Genomic DNA, 21,809 nt, shown 5'->3' with positions numbered 1-21,809 from the left:
TGTCAAGTGAAGAGAGGAAATAAAGTGCTCCCAAAGGTGAACGTCCATTACATGACAGGACGTGTGAAAAAGTTAAATGCTGTCGAATTCTGTGTGGAACCCAATCTATAAAAAAGAGACATGAAATGCCAAAATTCAGTGCTCAACATATTTGAAATTCTCACTAAAAACATCTTAAATAAATAAACAGTGCAAGCTGATCGAAGGAAGAGGCTTAATGTTACAGATAACATGAAAAAGAAGCTAACGCAATCTAAATGTGCTATACTTTGAGATGAACTGCTAGCTCCTCATCCTGGTTGAGGCCCCCCGGCGTCTTGGTTTGGAATTCGATTATATATTTAGACTCTTTTTGTCTCAATTTAAGGGTCCTGTCTCCCCCCCGGGGACTTCTTTCAATTTGTTCCAATATGTGAAAACTCATTTCAGCTGGGTTGGAAAAATGTACTTCAGCAAAATGTCTTGCCACAGGGTATTTTTCGTTCTTGTTGGCAATGGCACGATAGTGTTCAAGCACTCGATTTTTTGCTTGTTTAGTACTGCTACCGATGTACCATAACCCACAGGGGCAGACAATGACATATATGACAAAATCTGTACTGCAAGTCAGAAATTGAGTCAACTTTCTCATTATCCCATTGTACGTGACAGATTTTTTATGGGTACTGTACCTGCAGGCCTTGCAGTGGCCGCAAGGAAAGAAACCTGATAAACCCAAATTCTGGGTTTTGGGATAAACAGTAATGTCACTTTTTACCAACATATCACGTAGAGACCTGCCTTTTCTATACTTGATAAGAGGCGCATTGGATACATCCTTACCGATCACATTGTCAGCAGTGAGGATGTTCCAATTTTGGGATACTATTTTACGGATTTGCTTGGACTCAGTATTATAGGTGAGGATGAGGCGTGTTTGATCCATTTCAGAGTTTCTTTTAATAACCATGGATGTACAATCTCTGTACACGATCATTGACCATGAACAGGGCTTACGTGCCTGTGCCAGTTTTTTGGCCGGGCGTCCACTACGTTTTAGAGAACACAGCAAAATGCTAGTGGACATGATGTCGTATTGTTTATGTAACAACTATTTTGTCTTTGATGGTGTCCTGTTTAGACAAACTACTGGGACGGCGATGGGTTCATGCTTTGCTCCCAGTTTTGCGAACCTTTTTTTGGGCCACTGGGAGCAAGGCATCAACTCAGACCCTAATTTAAGATCCTTTTGGCCATTTGTGGATACATGGTGGAGATACATTGACGATCTCTTTGTTATCTGGAGTGGGTCCCCCGAGATGGCTAACGAGTTTGTGAACAAACTCAATAGCAATGATCTCAATATTGTACTCACAAGCAACATCAGCAAGAGCACTGCAGAATACCTTGATGTCAGAGTAGAGGTAGTCAAAGGCAAATTACAGACTTGCCTATTTAGAAAATCCACTGCAGGCAATAGCGTGCTGCATGCCCTGAGTAGTCACCCTGAAACTCTGAAATGGAGTATTCCCTTTGGTGAACTACTCAGGGCAAAAAGAAACTGCAGTACTGACCAGGGTTATGAACAGGTCAGCCGTGAAATGATGGCAAGATTTAAAGACAGAGGTTACCCTACATGGGTGATCAAAAGAGCCAAAGCACGTGCTGATGGTATTCCCAGAGCAGACACATTATAAGATAGAGACAATGAAACTGATACTGTCATTGAGGATGATCAAACACGCCTCATCCTCACCTATAATACTGAGTCCAAGCAAATCCGTAAAATAGTATCCCAAAATTGGAACATCCTCACTGCTGACAATGTGATCGGTAAGGATTTATCCAATGCGCCTCTTATCACGTATAGAAAAGGCAGGTCTCTACGTGATATGTTGGTAAAAAGTGACATTACTGTTTATCCCAAAACCCAGAATTTGGGTTTATCAGGTTTCTTTCCTTGCGGCCACTGCAAGGCCTGCAGGTACAGTACCCATTAAAAATCTGTCACGTACAATGGGATAATGAGAAAGTTGATTCAATTTCTGACTTGCAGTACAGATTTTGTCATATATGTCATTGTCTGCCCCTGTGGGCTATGGTACATCGGTAGCAGTACTAAACAAGCAAAAAATCGAGTGCTTGAACACTATCGTGCCATTGCCAACAAGAATGAAAAATACCCTGTGGCAAGACATTTTGCTGAAGTACATTTTTCCAACCCAGCTGAAATGAGTTTTCACATATTGGAACAAATTGAAAGAAGTCCCCGGGGGGGAGACAGGACCCTTAAAGTGAGACAAAAAGAGTCTAAATATATAATCGAATTCCAAACCAAGACGCCGGGGGGCCTCAACCAGGATGAGGAGCTAGCAGTTCATCTCAAAGTATAGCACATTTACATTGTGTTAGCTTCTTTTTCATGTTATCTGTAACATTAAGCCTCTTCCTTCGATCAGCTTGCACTGTTTATTTATTTAAGATGTTTTTAGTGAGAATTTCAAATATGTTGAGCACTGAATTTTGGCATTTCATGTCTCTTTTTTATAGATTGGGTTCCACACAGAATTCGACAGCATTTAACTTTTTCACACGTCCTGTCATGTAATGGACGTTCACCTTTGGGAGCACTTTATTTCCTCTCTTCACTTGACATCTAGGCAGTTTCCGGCAAGGTAGGCCCCATTGTGGGGGGCAACCTTACACCTTGGACTTGGTACCTTGAATTCCCTTTGGAATGTTCCTTTGTGTGCGCTGTGGTATTTGACTTTTACAGCATATCTGACAACATTGGTTTCCCGCCACGTTGCCCATAGGTATTTTACCGACATAGATTCATGGTTATCATGTACCAAGTGCACAAAACAAACGTGTGCATTTTCATTTCTTGCTGTATGTTGGCTCATTTCTGCTTACTAATGTATTTGCATTTACCGTGGTTACGACCTGAGGTCAATATGCACCAACTGCATTTAATTAACTTGTACAAATGTATTGCTTGCTGCATGTTGGTTCATAGTTGCATATGATTTGTACATACATAGTCTGTGATGGTGTACATCCTCGCAGTATTTGACATTCCTTTTCCAGGCAATGCACACAGTTGCTGGGCTGCAATTCAGCTTTCATGATGTATTGTCTCTCACGCCTGGTTGCCGTAGTAACGTGTAGTTCTGAGTTGCTGTTTGACTACAATCATGGCGGTGGATGCCCCGGTTATATGTGGCAATATTGGGGCCAATGTGATTAATGGTGCACTAATCTTCTGTGCAGTTAACAGGAGGGTGCACAAAAACGGGAAAGCATGAATTTCTTTATTTGCAACAAGTTGTTTCGATATGCAAGAATTTATTTTATATCGTTCTAAATTTGTTTTGGACAACGCTTGACACAGTAATTACATTACCAATGTAAATATGTCTGTTACAATCGAGCCACCTTACATTTACCATGTATGTTACGAAGTCCTGTTCCTATGGTCATGGACCTTGGTATTATTTACCGGAAATTGCTTGTTTTCAAACTAACGTGATCAAGGCTGTCCGCAGCCGAAACATGTTGTTAGTTTAAATAAACACCCTTGGAGACTTTAGCGGTGTTGTGTTATTTTGCGGACTGAGAGCACCTATTATCTTGGAACTTTGAAATATATATGTACATATATATATATATATATATATATATATATATATATATATATATATATATATATATATCCGAAGATAACCCCGACCACTTCCAGAACGCACCTGGCGAGGAAGGATACTCAGGCCTCTGCAGCAAAGTTTCAGGCAAGGAATACTTTATTAATCACCTCTCACGACTATATATATATATATTGATTTATTTGCACGGAATTAATCAATGGAATCATATCTCTCGACTATGACACCATTATAAACCCCAAACGGTCGATGTTTGTGGCTTGAAAAGGAACCTACAGAGAAATAGAAAAGAATGCAACTGGTTCCGGCTTATGGACAAAGAAAGTGGACTGATTCTTGAAGCCTCATGTACAGACCACAAATAAAACGCAAGGCTGTTGCGAGAGAGCGTGTCCTGCGTACATCGACAGGCATGTGAAAACCATCAAACAAAATAGTGCTCGTAGGCTGTAATTAAAGCTTACAGAGCAACAACACATGTAAACAGGGGTGTCATCATGGAAGGTTACTCATGAAGACAAGGTTGTACTAAGGAGGGATTAACAACCCTGTTTACATATCAGAAGCCAGCATTTACCAAGGACAATGACACAAGCCAATGAAAAATATGGGCGGAGAGTGGGCGGGGCTTCAAGTGCATACTCCAATACTGCATGCCTTGCAGCAGCACATGCTCTGCCCAGGCCCAACCTAAAAAGGGTTTTCGCCACCATTCCGAAAGAGGATGGGGAACCCCTTCCCATTTGCGAATGGGTTACCACCAACATGAAGTTGGTGGTAAAATGCGAATGTTTAGTGACTGCATTCACGGTTACAAAACATTCATACATACCGCTGTGATTTGGTATTTGGGAAGGAGGCACTAAACACTACCCTTCCAAATACACAATCGCAAACTCATTTTGCAATTCGGTAACAGGTTATTGAATCGCAAAACAGGGTTTGACACCTGGTAAAAGCCTTTTCTGCATTCACAAACGGGCAGATTCTGCGAATCGGCCTGTTCGCCAACGCAAAATAGGTTAAAGCATGTGGCCCAAAATGTACAGCCACTGTTAGGCTAGTTGTATTAAACCTTACAGAGTGGCTCAGGTCATTGGGCTGGTTTGAGGCTCAGCGCAGCAAAAGGGATGCATATGAGTGTAGCACCCACATTGCCTTTCTGGTATCCATTCCGATATCATGTTTAGGTGCCTAAGAGGTTTTCTGCCTCTTTATTGGGTCCTCTAGTATCGAAAGAGAAACTGGAGGTCGAGGGAAGCAGGCTTTACCCACCCATCCCCAAATAGTCTATGAGGCCTGGCAGGTGCCCTTATGATGAGGACTTGATGTTGTGGTGGTGTGCAACATCAAGTTGCTTTACACTATGCTGTAATAGTAGGAGAGGGAAAGAAAGAACGCCGCGCTACTGCACGCGCCCCACAGCGATAAAAGCGCGCAAGACTGTGAGAGATCCGCTATCGGGGTTAGGGCGTGCAAGTCATGATATATGTGCAATCAATACCGTAGAAGCAAGCAAGTCATCCCCCAGCCCACAAGCTATCATACCATGGGAAACACGTACAGCCACTGCGTCCCGATAAAGGGATATAAAAGAGCCATAGAACTAAAAGAAAAACGAACAGTAAAGAAACCCCATTCCCACCCGCCCCACCCTGCACCCCTGCAGAAGGCTACGGCCTACCCCCCCAGCAGCGTGCCTGTCGCCCTAAATAGAAACCCGAAATATAGGAAAGTAGAAAGTGAGAAAGAAACAAAACAGAGAAAAGGGGGAAAAAGAACCAGTGGGAGAGGAGATCTGCAATCAAGTCATTCAGCCCTCACCCCCCGCCTTCACACACACGAAACCACATCCAAGCGAGATCGACACAACCTCAAGTATCAGAAACATTCGAAGGAATCGGCCATATTGGCACGGCTGCGGGCAGTCCTCATCTCCATCCGTTAACCAGTAGTCCGCCGGGTCCAGTCCGGCTCACCCCTTTCCTCTCCTGACCATAGCCATCATGCGCAATAGTTTAGTGGGTAGCAAATAGTTCGAGGTGAGATGGGCACAGGATCGGAACAAATCAGGCCAGGGGGTAAACCAGAGGACCCCAGTATCAAACGGCAGAGCAAGCAATGGCTGCGGCAGTCTAGACTTTCCAATAGCAACATCAGGAGCAGCAAGCGGTATGGGTGTAGTCTCGCCGCCCAATAAAGCGAGGTCTCCCCCGCAAGGTAACAGCGGGGCCACACCAAAGCAGTTCGAATCGAGCATCTACCTCGCTCCCCAGACATTCGGGCATGAACGGGCCCGACGTGGGGCCCACGCCCGCACCCGCAACAATCAAAGCTACCTGGAGATTCGGGCCACAGGCGTATTGTCCTGCAGATGCACAGCGGCAGCACTCCTCGCAGCAGCCGAGGGGAGCGAAGGAGCACACATTCGAAGTCGAGCCGCGTCCATGAGGGACGGTCCAACAAACATGGCGGCAGACCCATTATCTTTCACACCGGAGCCGAAGACCATGGCCTCACGTAAAGAATGCAGGGCGCCAAGGACATCACCAATCTTAGGCTCACGATCACAGGACGCGGCCCTCGTGCACTTCAGCAACCCAGGTTCGCTGCTCCGAGTAGATCTGTCGCCATCTTGTAAATTCAGCCGTGCCTCTCCGTGCCTCAACTTCTGGAGTGGGCTCTCAAGCAAGGCCCACCGCTGGGGTCCCTTCGAGCCACGGAAATGGCAACTTTGGTGCAGAAAGGAGGGCCACCAAAAACGGGGACCGCCAGCGGCACCGTCCCACGGACACCGCCCGCCGAATCCGGGCGAAGGGCTTCAAGATTGCCGGACAGGGCAACAAAGAGGGGGCATGCCACCTGCGCGGTCTACCCCCATCCGCGGCGGACCGCGCCCTACCACCGGGCCCCCGGGTCGCCAGACCGGACCCGGTCAGTCGCCACCGGCACAACTGCACAACGGCCTCTTCAGCCGACCCCTCTCCTCCACCAGGGGCCGCCGCCGACACCCTCACTCCGGCCGACCGTCACAGGCAAGTCTCCGTTCTGCAAGCCGCGGAGGCCCCGGACCAAGCAAGGGCATAACTCCAGATCCGCAGCACACAGGAGCCCCTGGGACAAACGGTGAGTGCGAGCATTGTTTCACCTTTCCATTTCTTGCCGAGTGTGTCGCCTCGGAGCAGGATGAAGATCAGGATATGCGTTTAGGCAGGAAGGTTGACGGAGCCGAGCTACAGTGCGGCCATCACAGTCGCGAGCTTGGCACCTCCCATGTTGGCAATGTTGAGAGGAATTCTATGTTGAGGTTTCTTATGTCTGATAGAAAATTTGAAAAGTAGCAGATCAAATTTATCAGAAATCACCTCTGCTTTACAAAATGATGTTTATGTTTCTGTGCCAAATATACCTTTAAATCGGATCCTAGCAACTGCTTGCTTTTATGGTCAGCAACGTGAGTGCATAGTAGTCTCGATCATAATGCATGGGCGCTTACTGGGTTTGCACATGAATTTCCTCTTGTACATGTCTTCTTTTCTGTTACATTGGTAATGGGCTGTAAAGCATATCTGTGTATTCATTCTGATGGATACTTTATCCTGCATATTTCTCACATTTTGAATATCCTAGGCATCAGACTGAATCAGAGAACTTTTCAATGCTTCTCTACGCCGGTAGGGGGTGCTGGCTCCATCCCAGTGCTGAATTCGGCCATGTCCTGCCATCAGAGGAGCCATAAAGTGCCCAACGGTGCACTGATGTCAGTTCCTTTTTCTCCACGCCTTTGATGCATATTAGGAGCTCTACTCTCCTCAGGAGATTAATCGACTTTCAGCTACCTTTTTCTAAAACTTTTCTGGTGCAGTTACATGTTGTCTCCCCATCAACGTTCAGGATTTAAGCCTTGCCAGGACTGTGATGGGTAAATGTACATCACGGGCCCTCATGATATCTAGCTGTGGTTCTTGGGTTAGGACCACACATCAAGGCTTGTGGTTCCTGTCGGATTATGCATCCTAAAGCTATCAAAGAACAAAAGGCCAGGCTGCTCTGGGCCTTGGCTCAGTCTGAACATTGACTGAAGAAGAGGTCCAGACCCACATCAAGAACACAGAAGTTGGCGCCTTCCTTGAAGTTGTCAAAATGCAAACACAAGTTTGAGGGGTCAAAACTTAGAGCGACACTAGTCTTCCAATAATAAGTCCCCCACACTACACAATTATCCCATACAGGATGAACCTGTGGAAGAACCCAAGGAAGATCCAGTGCATGTAGCTTCTTTAAAACCTGTGCCTGTAACCACTTGCGGCACTGGTTCCAAGGTTCCAGCCCGATGAAGCTTACCCAGAGTTTACCGGCCCTGGGGGGGGACGATTTTTTTTCTTGAATGCATTGTTCAATATTTTCAGATGTTCCAGTGTTCCCTCTGGAGCACCAGACAGCCCTATGTGACCACCTGGATACGCCTTTGTGTCTATTCCGACGTTGTACTCTACAATGTTCACTCCATTCCTTCCATTGCCACTTGTGACTTTGGCTACAACCATGACGCCAATCATTCCGGCAGGTTGAGCAAATGCCTGATGCCATCTTCTCTTGCTTTCCCGTTAGGCTCTTCACCTTTGGTGCCAGGCTCGCTGACCTCTCCGGTGCCGGCAATCAACTCCACTGGATCCACAGTTGATGCCACCCCCATCGCAGTCCATCCTCTGGCATGGCAACCGAAGGCACCAACGCCATAGCCCGCAACGCAGTATTCGTTGCCTCTCTTGGAGCTTTCCCCACACTGATCTTATTTCCGCTTTAATGCAGCTACTACAATTTTTCCCAGGTGTTCTGTCATAGTGAAAAGTAATCCCACCATTGCAGGATAAATGGCACTCTGACCTTCTGAGTCACTCATCTCTGGTGGTTCCCAGCACATTCGTGGTCAGGGCACCATCAGACTACAGACTAAGAAGTATAAAAAAAATATCAAAGCAGCAGGCCTTTTCCAGCTATGCACCCATGATGATGAACAACATCCCCATATTCCATCAGGCCAGCCATAACACTGCTTCAATTTAAGAAAGAGTTGGCAGCAGACCTCTTTAAAGAACACAGCATCACACTGCACAAAGCAACGATCTTTTCTATCCCTTGTTAACTTTGTGCTGGTCTTTCACCCTGTACAGCTCTCCACTGTCTTTTGGCTAGGTACACGCACGGCTGGCTTTAGGGCAGTGTGACTGATGTGGTCGCACTGGGTGCTGACCTGGAGGGGGCACTGACCTTAGGGGTGGCTCTGTGTTAGTAATAACTTAAGATTATCCAGTATTGGGGTATCTTTCATAGATTCACATGCCTGAATCATTCCCCGTCGTCGAGGCGGGAGTCCCACGGTAAATATATATATATAGCAGTGCCTAAAAACCATTAGTAGTAGGCTAAAAAGGATATAGGCCCAACTAGGCCCAACACTTAGCAGCCTATCTACCTCATTATGTAAAAAGAACTGAAAATGTAGCCTCAGCCAATCAGCTAACCTCACCCTCTAGAACCTTCCCAGCCCAGGCAGTTCTCCTCAGATTTTCACCGCACTTCGTGTGTAAGGGAGTCTCCCTAGTGCCTACTCAGTTTTCTTCAGAAATTTCTTCAATTCTTTCAAGATGTCGGAAAAGAAGGCTTTATTCAAGGCCTGTGCTTCATGCTTCAAGAAGAGAGTTCATGTGGACGACGAGCACTCGGACTGTATTTATTGTTTGCATCCTTCACATGTTGTGAAGGATTGCAGGATATGTCGAACCTTCCCTCCTAAGACCAAAAGGGATAGAGAGGCGAGAGTTCTTTTGTGGCTGAAGTCGTCTGTCAGAGATGACGAGGACAGAGCCTCTACTTCAAGTAAGAGAGCCAGTTCCAAAGAGAGGTGTTCCCCTGAGAGATTGAAAAAACCTAAGTTCTCTCATAAACCCTCTGAATCCACAAGGAGTGCTGCGTCAACAGAGTCTTCTACTGTGAGTACAGTCCGCACTAAAGCTGTCACTTTAGTGTCTTCTCTCACTGTTACCACTTATTCTACGTCTTCTACTTCTTCAAATACTGTTACCACCTCAGCAATTACTTCTCCTGTGATGTCCGTCATGGCTTCTTCTTCTGAGACAAGATCGTCAAAGAAAAGCGCATCGTCGACGAGTCTACCGTCGACGACCAAATCACCATCTTTGAAGCGTTCGTCATCGCTTCCGTCGACGCTCTCGTCGACGGCTCCCCCGTCGACGAAGACTTCCACTATCCCGTCGACGAAGACCCAGTCGACGAAGATCCCGTCGACGAAGATCCCGTCGACGAAGATCCCGTCGACGAAGACCCCGTCGACGAAGACCCCGTCGACGGAGGGCCCGTCGACGGAGGGCCCGTCGACGGAGGGCCCGTCGACGGAGGGCCCGTCGACGAAGGGCCCGTCGACGAAAGGCTCGTCGACGAAGACCCCGTCGACGACAGGCCCGTCGACGACAAACACGTCGACGAAGGTTACAGCTTCGTCGACGACTAGCTCGACGACGAGGAGTCCGTCGACCGATCCGTCTGCTAGGACGCCTTCCAAGAAGTCTTCATCCATGATTACAATACCTGTGACGATACCGTCGACGACAATATCGGCAACTCACACATCTGTCTCACTTTTGCCATCGACAGCAGCGCTGGCATCTTTGAATGTGCCGTCTACGCATTTATTGCCCACATCTCCGGTTAGGGTGCAGTATACCCATTTTCAGATGAAATCTTTTCAGAGACAGAGTTACTCTCATTTGTCTCCCCTCTTGCCTTCGCATATCTTGGAAAATTACGTGGAGGCAGATTCGGATAATGAAGAGGATGATGATGATGATCCTTTTGGAGTGGCCCATCACCCTTCCCAGTTGCACATAAAATATCAAGAGGATGAGGATGATGATGATGAGGTTCATTACTATCAGGAAAATTTAGCTACTCCTTATCATCAGGAGCAACAACACACAGAAGACACGACTCATCTTCCGTCTGTTCTAGTACAGGATTTGCAGGCCATGCTGGCCGATTATCGTCAGAGGTTTCCACCAACTCTGCCTACTCCAAATACTGTGCCAGAGGACATGCCAGTAAATCCACCGCCACATCCTTCACACTCTCCAAGGCAGGATGTTGACCCCGGGACTGGAGGTCAGGATGTTGACATCTCATCTCCAGATGAGGATGAAAGGGAGGATGGGGAACTTCCGGATTCCACGCCTACGGAACCATGGAATGATTACGTCATTCCTATGCCCTCTCCTAATCTGCCAAAACCTTCAGATTCTCCGCCAGAAGACATAGGAGGTTTTCATAACATCATGCACCGGGCAGCTGCTCGATTTGCAATCACAGTTTCGGTTGAACAATCCGACTGTTTTCTTCATGATTTCAAAGAAGGGTATAGAAGGGTGTCCAGATCTATCCCTATCATTGACTATATCTGGAAAGAAGGGATTGATATTATGAAGACGCCAGCTTCCATCCCGGCGGTTCTTCCAAGAGTCGACAAGAAGTACCGAGCACCACCGGACACTCCTTCATGTTTGATTGGTCATCCGCGTCCTGACTCAGTGATTTCACAAGCGGCTCAACAACGATCCAAAAATCCGGTTGCACCACTTTCAACGCCTCCAGACAAAGAGGGCAGGAGATTGGATGCAATTGGGAAGAAGTTCTCAGCTAATGCCGCTGCTACTGTCAAGATTGCTAATTCTTTGGCAATTTTAGCACGGTACGACAGACAAATGTGGTCAGATCTGTCGGAGTTCATCAATTTGGTTCCCGATGACCGTGTTGAAGAGGTCAGGAAGGTTGTCTTGGAAGGCGAGCGGGCAGCTTCTGAGATTATCGATTGCGCCCTCGATGTATCTAATACAGCCTTTAGACAATTGGCCGGAGCGGCAGTTCTCAGACGGCAAGGATGGCTCAAGGCGACTTCTTTCAGACCTGAGGTCCAGACCAAAATACTGGACATGGCCTATAATGGCGAGTTATTGTTTGGCAAGCACATAGATGAAGCATTGCTTGCGATAAAAACGGATACTGATACGGCCAAATCGCTTGGTGCACTACAGTATAAGCGAGGTTTTTTCAGAGGAGCAAGAGGCCGTGGGTTTTCATCAAGAGGACATTATCAAAATCAACAAAACCGCCAGTATCAACCTCAAAATAAGCCGTACTACCAGCAGTCCTATCGGCAGTCATCGTCAGCGGGTTTCTCTCGTCAAGGAGGGAAACGACGTTCTAACTACCAGGGACGAGATTCAAATAAACGCCAGTGAGTTTTGCCGGACACCATCCTCCCTTCCCTCCCTCCCCGTGGGCGCCAAGATTTCCGCCTTTTATCAACAATGGCGGAAGATAACTTCAGATCAGTGGGTTCTGGACATAGTCAAACACGGACACACTCTGGAGTTCTTGCAGAAACCTCCAACATTACCGCCCAGGGGTCCCTCCCCTCCTCGTCTTCATTTGTTATACATGGAAGCCATGAAAATGCTGCACAAAAATGCGATAGAGAAAGTCCCAACATCCCAGAAAAATCAGGGGTTTTATTCTCGCTTCTTCCTTGTGGAAAAGGTTTCAGGAGAGTGGCGTCCAATTCTGGATCTACGAAACTTAAACAAATATCTGAAAAAGCAGAGTTTCCGCATGGTGACACTCACGGATGTCCTCAATTGCCTCATGGAGGGAGATTTCATGGCTTCCCTGGATATGGAAGACGCTTACTTCCACATTCCAATTCATCCAAACCACCGCAAGTATCTGAGATTCACAGTGGCTGGTGTCCATTTTCAATTCAAGGTGCTCCCTTTCGGCCTGAAGTCTGCACCAAGAATCTTTACCAAGACTCTAGTCCCAGTTGCAGCTGCGTTGAGGTCACAGGGAATCCAAGTGTTCCCGTACCTCGACGATTGGTTAATAAAGAGTCCGACGAGAACTTCAACAAGGCAATCGGTCAAGAGTGCTCTGTCAATGTTCTCGAATCTGGGTTTGACCCTCAACGCCAAAAAATCTCAACTTCAACCCAAACAAATTCTGACGTTCCTGGGAGCAGTACTAGACACTTCTCAGTGCAAGGCCTTCTTAACCCAAATTCGTCAGGACAAGATCACAAAGCTGGCAAGTCAAATACGGTCAAAAAAGTCTCTTTCGGTCCGACAGTTTGTTTCCCTGCTAGGGATGTGTTCCTCCGCACTCCATCTGGTTCCACTGGCTCGACTCAGAATGAGGCCTCTCCAGGAGGAATTGCATCGACAGTGGCGGCAGATAGACAGATCTTTCGAGGACCGTATCAAGGTCACACCCAAGATAAAACAAGCTCTTCTGTGGTGGGCGACAAAGAACAATTTGTCTCCGGGGCTCACTTTTCTTCAGACTCTACCGGAATTTACTCTAACGACAGATGCCTCCATGGAGGGTTGGGGAGGTCATCTCCAGGACCTTCAGGTACAGGGACGGTGGTCCCATCAGTACAAGCACAAACACATCAACTGCCTCGAGTTGAGGGCACTTTTCCTGTCCTTGCGAGCCTTCCTGCCAAGAATTGCAGGCTCTGCAGTACTGGTGCGCACGGACAACACCACCAGCATGTTTTACGTAAACAAGCAAGGGGGCACAAAATCTCTGGCCCTGTCTCTTCAAGCGCAGGAAATGTGGGAATGGTTGCTCCACCACAAAAAATTTCCCTCAGAGCGGAACATGTTCAGGGAATTCAGAATTCTCTGGCCGACGATCTCAGCAGATCGTTCACAGGATGTCACGAGTGGGAACTCGAACAACGCCAAGTGGAAACAATTTTCCAGCTCTGGGGCACACCAACGCTGGACCTGTTTGCCACGCAACAGAACAGCAAATGCATATACTTTGCCAGCAGGTTCCACCAGCAAGGATCGAGAGGAAATGCCCTGTTGATGAGGTGGACCGGAATCTTTGCATATGCCTTCCCACCGATTCCTCTCATCCCAAAGGTTCTACAGAAAATGAAGAGAGAGCGTTGCTCTCTAATCCTAATTGCTCCTCGCTGGCCGAGACAGTATTGGTTCCAGGAGCTTCTGATACTCTCCCATCACCCTCCACTGCGCCTCAAGCCGACGTTTTCAATGCTAACAAGAGAGGAAGGACAAATACTTCATCCAGATCCTCAGTCGCTACACTTGCACGCCTGGCTCCTGATTTCTTAGAGTTTAAGGACTTAGAGATTTCTCCGGACTGTAGAGCTGTTCTATCTCAGGCTCGTGCACAGTCTACCATCAGAACCTATCGCTTCAAATGGAAGAGATTCTGTTTATGGTGCGGAGAGCATGACGTCCATCCACTGCAGGCTCCTCCAGAGCAGATTCTGCCTTATCTGCTGTCTCTAGCCAGATCAGGTCTCGCTTTTTCTTCTATCAAAGTTCACCTTGCTGCCATATCCAGATTCAGGAAGAGTTACAACAAACCATCTTTGTGTTCTTCTTCTTTAATTAAACAGTTCCTTAAAGGATTGTTTCGAGTTTTCCCTCCAGTGCGGCCTCCTCCTCCTGAGTGGGATCTCAATATTGTGTTATCTCAGTTGCTGAAAAGGCCTTTTGAACCAATTCATAAATCGGAACTTAAATTCTTGACTTGGAAAGTGGCTATTCTGTTAGCCCTCACTTCAACCCGGAGAGTAAGTGAGATACAAGCGTTCACTATATCAGAACCTTTCCTACATTTTTCAAAAGATTGTGTGACACTTAGAACTCATCCTAAGTTTATTCCAAAAGTTCCGACCCAGTTTCACATCAACCAACCGGTGAAACTCAAGACTTTCTTTCCAGACCCCAAGACTCCAGCTGAAAGGATGCTGCATTCCTTGGATGTCCAAAGATGCCTCAAATTCTATTTACAAAAGACAAAAGATTTACGCAAATCTACCCAACTGTTTGTGGCTTATGGACAAGCTACACGTGGTCAGGCAGTGACGAAGGCAACTATAGCCAGATGGCTTTCCTCTGTCATCGTCTTCTGTCATGAGAAAGCGAACAAGCCCCTGACAAGAACGGTTAAGGCGCATTCCACCAGGATGATGTCAGCGTCTACAGCCCTATTTGCAGGGGTGTCCCTGGAAAACATCTGCCGTGCTGCTACATGGAAAAGTGTGCATACTTTTACGAAGCACTATTGCCTGCAGCCGGTACTACATGGAGATACGTCAGTGGGAGAAGCAGTGTTGCAGCATCTTCTTCACTGAGGTCAGACTGTTATGGTTTTCTTTTTTCTATTGCTACATGTTTACTAATATACTGTTTTAATGTTCTATATATAGATACATATTATATGAAGGTATTGTCATGATTTTGCATATGTATTGAGATATGTTATTGCTCTAGTACCTTCCAGGTTGTGTGGGGATATATGGTTTGGATTGTCTCCCACCTTCCTCTACCGACAGTTATGGTTGTTACTGCTTGCTACTCTGATTCAGGCATGTGAATCTATGAAAGATACCCCAATACTGGATAAGAAAACAAGTTACTTACCTGTAACTACAGTTATCCAGTATTGGTATCTTTCATAGATTCACATGCACCCACCCTCCTCCCCGGCTAGGCAGTTCTTATATAGGATACTACTTCTCACTTGTGCTGGGAAAATCTGAGGAGAACTGCCTGGGCTGGGAAGGTTCTAGAGGGTGAGGTTAGCTGATTGGCTGAGGCTACATTTTCAGTTCTTTTTACATAATGAGGTAGATAGGCTGCTAAGTTTTGGGCCTAGTTGGGCCTATATCCTTTTTAGCCTACTACTAATGGTTTTTAGGCACTGCTATATATATATAATTTACCGTGGGACTCCCGCCTCGACGACGGGGAATGATTCAGGCATGTGAATCTATGAAAGATACCAATACTGGATAACTGTAGTTACAGGTAAGTAACTTGTTTTCTTTCAATACACCTGCTGCAGAGTTCCTTGTGCATCCAGCTTTTACGCAGCAATAAAAATGGCATAATAACTCTAGTGATTAACCCTTTCGGTGCTGTGCAGGAGAATTAATGAGTGGGCTTGTTTGGAACGGCCCACCGCCGTCCTCCGCACACACCCACCGTGAGGTCGGACGGCCAGGGCTGTCCTGAGCACCGAAGGGGTTAATGTTCCTGATAGCGAGAGAGAGATATTGGAGTTCTGTCTAGTGGCAGTTTTCACTCGTCAAAATACAGCACGGAGGGTTAATATGCCTGCTGCAAGGAACAAATCTGGATTTTATGGCGATAGCTGATTGGATTAGTGAAGCCAGCCGTTACCAGGGCTTTAAAACACAAGAAATTTTTGTAAGATATGGGCTATGGAGAGATGAGGGGCACTTTTGCTGGGTGGGAGTGATGGATAAAGAGGAGAAGTTCACGGGGGAGGGGTGCCATAAAAGATTGTTGCACCGTGCACCAGCAGTGCTAAAGCCATCCCTGGGTGCACTCTATATAAATATCACATACAAATTCACTGTATTTAAGTGAGCAATCATGCTCACTTCCAGCTCATCCAGTGGTAGGGATAAATTCTCAAACCGGAAGAGTCTCCTCCTCCATGTTCGCTCATCTAGGACAATATAAGGCGCTTCAGCTGAATGCAGACCTATTCCTAGAACAGCTAGATAGTGCAGCCTGAATATGCAAGATTATCACCTTCTAATATACTAGTTTGAATCAATAGTCCAAGGTGCAGTTTTTGTGCCAGTGCTTTCTGGTCAGATTGTAAGCCACCCGAATAGGCCTGCCAGATTTTCTTTTTCTTCAGTGTTTGCTGAACCAAAGAAAACTCAACAATGGCGAAGGTGCTCATCCTGGCTTACTAGTTCTGTAAGGGATATTATTACTTGGGGTCTACTACAATCTTCCTTACATGAGTTGTGCCCTACATTTTCTTCCATGTAGCACTGAAAATAGAATGGACTGCCCTTTAAGTCTATATTTTTATTGTGCTCTTAACACAGAGGTAAGGAAGGAGTTGCTCTTATTTAATGTGAGGTTTTCTGCATCTACTAAGAACAGAAATACTCCCTTTTTTTTAAATCAATCAAGGTCTTTGTGCACTTTGAGTTCCCTTCTCAGTTTTCCCATGTCTTTCCTGTTATTGCAGAGTAATTATGGTCAATGTATTAGAAAACTAATTTGTTAGCAATCTCCATGATCTGGAAATGGCTACTTTAGAAGGAAAGTGAATGTGAATGACTGTCAATAATTTTCGACATTGAGCCCCATAGCTTCTCATGTGGGTTTGCTTTTCAGTACGCTGAATCTCCAGAATTCCTTCTCTGTTTGGTAAGTGTCCAGTTATTAAGTAAGATTAGAATCCTAACTCTTGTCCAGACCCTGTAGAAACCTCGGCTGTTTAGCTTCTGCCCATCCTGGAAGCAGAAGACCATATTCACCTTCCTCAATCTAGCGTCTTTTGAAACAGTGCATCTGCCTTCAGGTTGGCCGTCCTATCTTTATTTGTGCCCCTGTAGCCACCACAATCCACAACCCCAATAAATGACATGCTACACCCTAGGCATAAGAAGCCTGGTATAGACATTTTAAAAAGACTTAAAGAAGCAACTGAAGAAAAACCTCTGGATCACTAAAGTGCATACAATTTCCTCGAATCAAGAAATAACGTGGGCTTTCACCATAGTACCACAGGAGTGCCAGCCTCCAAACTCACCTGTCTTGGTGATTCTGGAGGCTGATATCAGATGTTCAGGTGGATGATGGTCACCCTCTTTTTTTTGTTAATATATTTTTTTATTGGGTTAAGCAAAGATGTGTGTAGCGAGATACATAGATACACATTGCCGAATCTGTAATAGCATTAAAGGTTAATGGGAACACTGTTGATAAATCTCCATTTATGCACAGTATCTTTGTGTTTTTCTGTTTACAAGTCTTTTTACGTTAAATTAAATCCCAATGTAATGTGTACAACCAAAACAAATTGGAAACATTCTCTCATTGCATGTAGTAAGAGCATTAGTGTGTGCACATACAATTCTCTCTTTCACCCTGCTCATTAAGTAGGGTTTACGTGGCAGTTACATTTAGCAATGGTGACATACTGGTTATTGTATCGCAACATTGACAACTTTTGTATATAAAGACCTGATTTGGTCTTGAATGACTGCAGCGCTGTATATGGTCAGTGTTACAAGAATACCTCTACGTGAAAATATCGAAAGGGGGAGCTGTTGGAGAACATTCGCCATCTTTACCATGATCTTTTAGACCCTCCAACAGAACATCCCAACTCTGAGCAAAGTAGTATTTCCGTAGTCCGTCCCGCTCATGTCCATGTAAATGGTGACTCTCGGTCTTGAGTTATTGGACAGCTGCCAAGGGCCATCTAGTGACAGATAGAGGAGTGTTACCCCTCCAATTCATAGTGAAAATACTGCTAGCCAGCAGCAGTGCCAAGCTAATGTATTTCTCCGCAACCAATGACAGCACTGGAGAATATAGCATTTACTCCTGTAGAACCAGAGAAAGTAACTACCCTTTCCTAAATCTCTCCTGCACTATTTGTAGTTGTTGCTGACTTTAGTTTGTGTATGATAGTTCTAGATCCTTTTGAAGTCACACAAAATTAAATGAAAAGAATTGGACACCCACGTTGGTGGCATCTTGGCTTGTGTGAAGTGGTCCTCTTCAGAGTAAAGTTATCACATCAATGCAACTGAGACAGTCCACAAACCGCAAAAATCTTTCCTTCCATCAATCTCCACTACATTCGTCCTTTTTCAGAGGAGGTACATCATGATGCAATACCTCAACAAGCAGAGGTTCAGGTCAAGACTTCTAGGAGAGAAGACATGTATTTGTAGAGGAACATCACATTGTTGGTGTTTTTTCTTGGGTGCCTACAGAATTGTAAAGCAATCAAACTCAACATGCACCTTTTAGAAGAGTACAAATTAGTGCTAAATGACTATGTCCTTTCCAATATTTTTCAAACTGGTGGAGTCCAGACACAGATTAGTTTTCATGCATTTAGTCACAAAATAATAAGACTTTGTATCTAGGTACCCAGAGCTACACTCTATAGGGGATGTCACCGACAGGTCGAAGACGTTCATGTAGAACAGTCACCTGGGGCAACAGGCGTTTCCTGGTTGCCGCCCCTAGACTCTGCAACACCCTTCCTGCACATATCCGAGCAAGTCCCTCCCTGTTCACATTCCGCAAACAGCTAAAGACGTGGTTATTTGACCAATAGCCATGTTTATCTTCTTTACCCCAGTTGCTGATCCATCCCTTAATTAGCGCCGAGACGCCCACGGGTATTCGCCGCGCTCTACAAATGTCAATAAATAAATAAATAAATAAATGTATGCATTTCGTCAGACTCACTTCTGAAAAGAGTGTTTTTCAATCTCAGACAGTGCAAAGTGACAATGATTATTTTGGGTCCGGTCTGGCCAAGGCAATGGTGGTATCTTGACCTGCTCCACATATATTCATTCACAAAAGAGGCGTCTTCCCATACCTGGGATGCCTGACACAAGCCTCCACCACTGTTGTTCATAAGGCTAATTACCTGACTACTGAGTAGTAGTAGTAAAACTTTATTTCAGATGGAGGCCATAAAAGTGCAAGATAAATAAACACAGGTTTGGTAGAAGACACGAGTCAATAGATATCACAGTGATTAAAAGGCACAGATTACAGGAGTAAATTGCAATAGTAGACAAAAAAGGGGAAGGGTATTAGGATAAAGTGCATAGTGGCATATGAGCATAAAACAGTGGTTGCACAGTTAATAGGACATTGTCTCAAAAGGGCACACAGACATTAAAATAATAAAAACTCCTGAGTACTTTCACTTTACTTAAATCAAGTTTTCAGTTTACTTCACTTAAAGTACCACTGAGAGTCATTTTACAACATAATTCCTATGATTAGTGGTTTCCACGAGAATCTTAGGAGAGTCTTCTTTCAGGTGAAAAATATTGTGCCAGGAAGTGAAACATTGTCCTGTCTGAATTACCAGGGCCTCCTTCAGACCTTATGCATAAGTCAGACCTCTATCACTTTTCATGTAAAGTAACATTTTTAGTGATTAAAAATCCGCTGGAAATGTTAACGAACTTCTAGCCCTGTGCAAGCAAGAACCGCATAGTGTGTTCCATCCAATAATGTGTCTTTAAGAACTTATCCTTATCCTTCTTTTCTGCCCAGAATTATTTTGGATTTTCACAAGAATCAAACAGTCTCTTTCCTTCCCCCCCCCCCTTTCTAGGGCCCTAAATCTAAATCAGCAATTTTGAACCGGATTGGGACATAATTTGAAAAGAATCATGATCTGTGTAATCCCAAGAGGGTGTTATTCTTTTTGCATCGACCTCCTTCCACAAATTAATGTATTACCAGCCAGGTAGTATCATCTATCACACCATGCTATGAAAACCCAACTGGACATTTACCTTGCAGTCCTTAAGCTCACTATCCCAGCCAACTTGGCGTTCAGTTCATAACTTCGCTGAACATGTCTGCATAGTTTCTTACTTTAAGATTGTCATCCTTGGTCATCAAGCCTTCCTACTTGTTTAAGTAGGACTATCAAGGTCTTGAGTACGTTGGAAGGTCATTGTAAAACCGATACGCCATGGTCAACCTGCCACAAGAGGTTAAATCTAGAGTGTGGCTAAAGCACCACTGATACTGAGGCTTCCAAACAGTTAAGCAATTTATGTGGTCCTAAGTATGCAAGATAACCTGTAAAATTCCATATGCAATTACCCAAATTCCAACCAAGCTTTACAGTATCAAAGAACTGCAGCGTGGAATCAAGAGGCACTCCACCAGGAAAGGTGTGCCAGCACAGCCAAATGGTTATTGCACTCAACTATTATCAATAGTTTAGCTCCTCCTGCTCGACTGGTGTTGGCATTATATTTGATCATCGACTGTATACACCTGTAATTGCAAATGCTCTTTCAGTGTCTTGCCCCAGAATCGCAAGTGCCCTACCCTTGCTGTCCTGGAAGTAATCCTCATCCGCTGATATTGTTTCTTAGTATCTCCAACAGAAACTTTTTCTTTTATGATCTTTCTCATGGATTGCTTCAAAAGTTCTTTCCACAATACTGTTTTCAATTTCTTTTCAGTAGTCTTCATTTATTCATATATTCTTAATTTAATTGAAATATTTGTCATTTCTATAATCTCTGAGCATATAAGTAATCATTCTAATGCATCACTGAGCATTTCTTCAGGGGAAATCTATCCGAAAAACATCTGAAACAAATAGAAAACATGTATTACATTACGGTAGAAAGGAATCTCAATTTCATAGCAAGACCTGTAGACCCATCCTCATACTTTTCTTTTCCACCCACAATCTTGCAGACAGTTATAGAAGAGGTCAAATATCTAACTGCATGTATGACAAATAAAATTAAACAAATGACATTCCTGCATATGCTTTTGTTATCCAACTATGACCATCTGATCACACAGCACTCAAATTTTACATAACATCAACGTCATCATTAGAACTGTCCCTGTATTGTCGTGATGTGTACAACTTCCTGCTTGTTTCGATATGTGTCCATCATGTATCATTTCCTCATTTCATTTTGAAAGTCAACCATGGCTTTATAATAAGTTACAAAATGTGGAGCTACCAGGTTGGAAGAACGAATAGGGTGGGTCTGCTCATGGAAATTCCTGACAAGTCTCAGATTTGGAACCTGACCTGTCGAATAAGGTGGAAAAGCGGAAGTGCAAAGAAAAGGTGTTTGTTAACAGCGAGTTTTCATTTCCTATTTTTTGCTTCTTCTCTTTTGGGCTATGACCACCTCTTTCTATTAACAACTAACCCTTGCATGTACTGCGTCTGTCTGCCCTCGTAGATCCAGAACCCAAGGAGAAAGAAGTTACCCGACGATTTTCTTTAGCATCCTCTCTCAGCACAACTTCTGTTAAAGTTCCTACTCGGACGAAAGGTACCTGCATGCTATCCGCTAACCAATTTAATGTTTTTCATGATCTACAGAAGGTGTACATGTGCGCTTGCCTTTTCCAAAATGAGAGCTGACCTTTACATAGTGCAATCTTATTGCGAGTGGGTGAAGACAGAAGTGAGCACCCGCTTACATAATGAGTAACATGTTTTGTAATATTTTTTGTATTTTTTTGC

General features: G+C 45.0%; 1 protein-coding gene across 1 annotated transcript in view; it reads left to right on the top strand.

Moving 5' to 3' along the window:
- Window positions 1-21,809, top strand: part of LOC147683962 (guanine nucleotide exchange factor DBS-like) — a 1,615,891-nt gene that overhangs the window by 1,530,246 nt on the left and 63,836 nt on the right. Inside the window, exon 28 of the mRNA XM_086942584.1 lies at window positions 21,523-21,615. Coding sequence (XP_086798710.1) covers window positions 21,523-21,615 — 93 coding nt within the window. The remainder of the gene's footprint in view (window positions 1-21,522; window positions 21,616-21,809) is intronic.

This window comes from Lissotriton vulgaris, chromosome 11, assembly GCF_964263255.1.
Source record: "Lissotriton vulgaris chromosome 11, aLisVul1.2, whole genome shotgun sequence".
Taxonomy (NCBI): domain Eukaryota; kingdom Metazoa; phylum Chordata; class Amphibia; order Caudata; family Salamandridae; genus Lissotriton; species Lissotriton vulgaris.
This window is presented reverse-complemented; position numbering and strand designations above follow the sequence as displayed.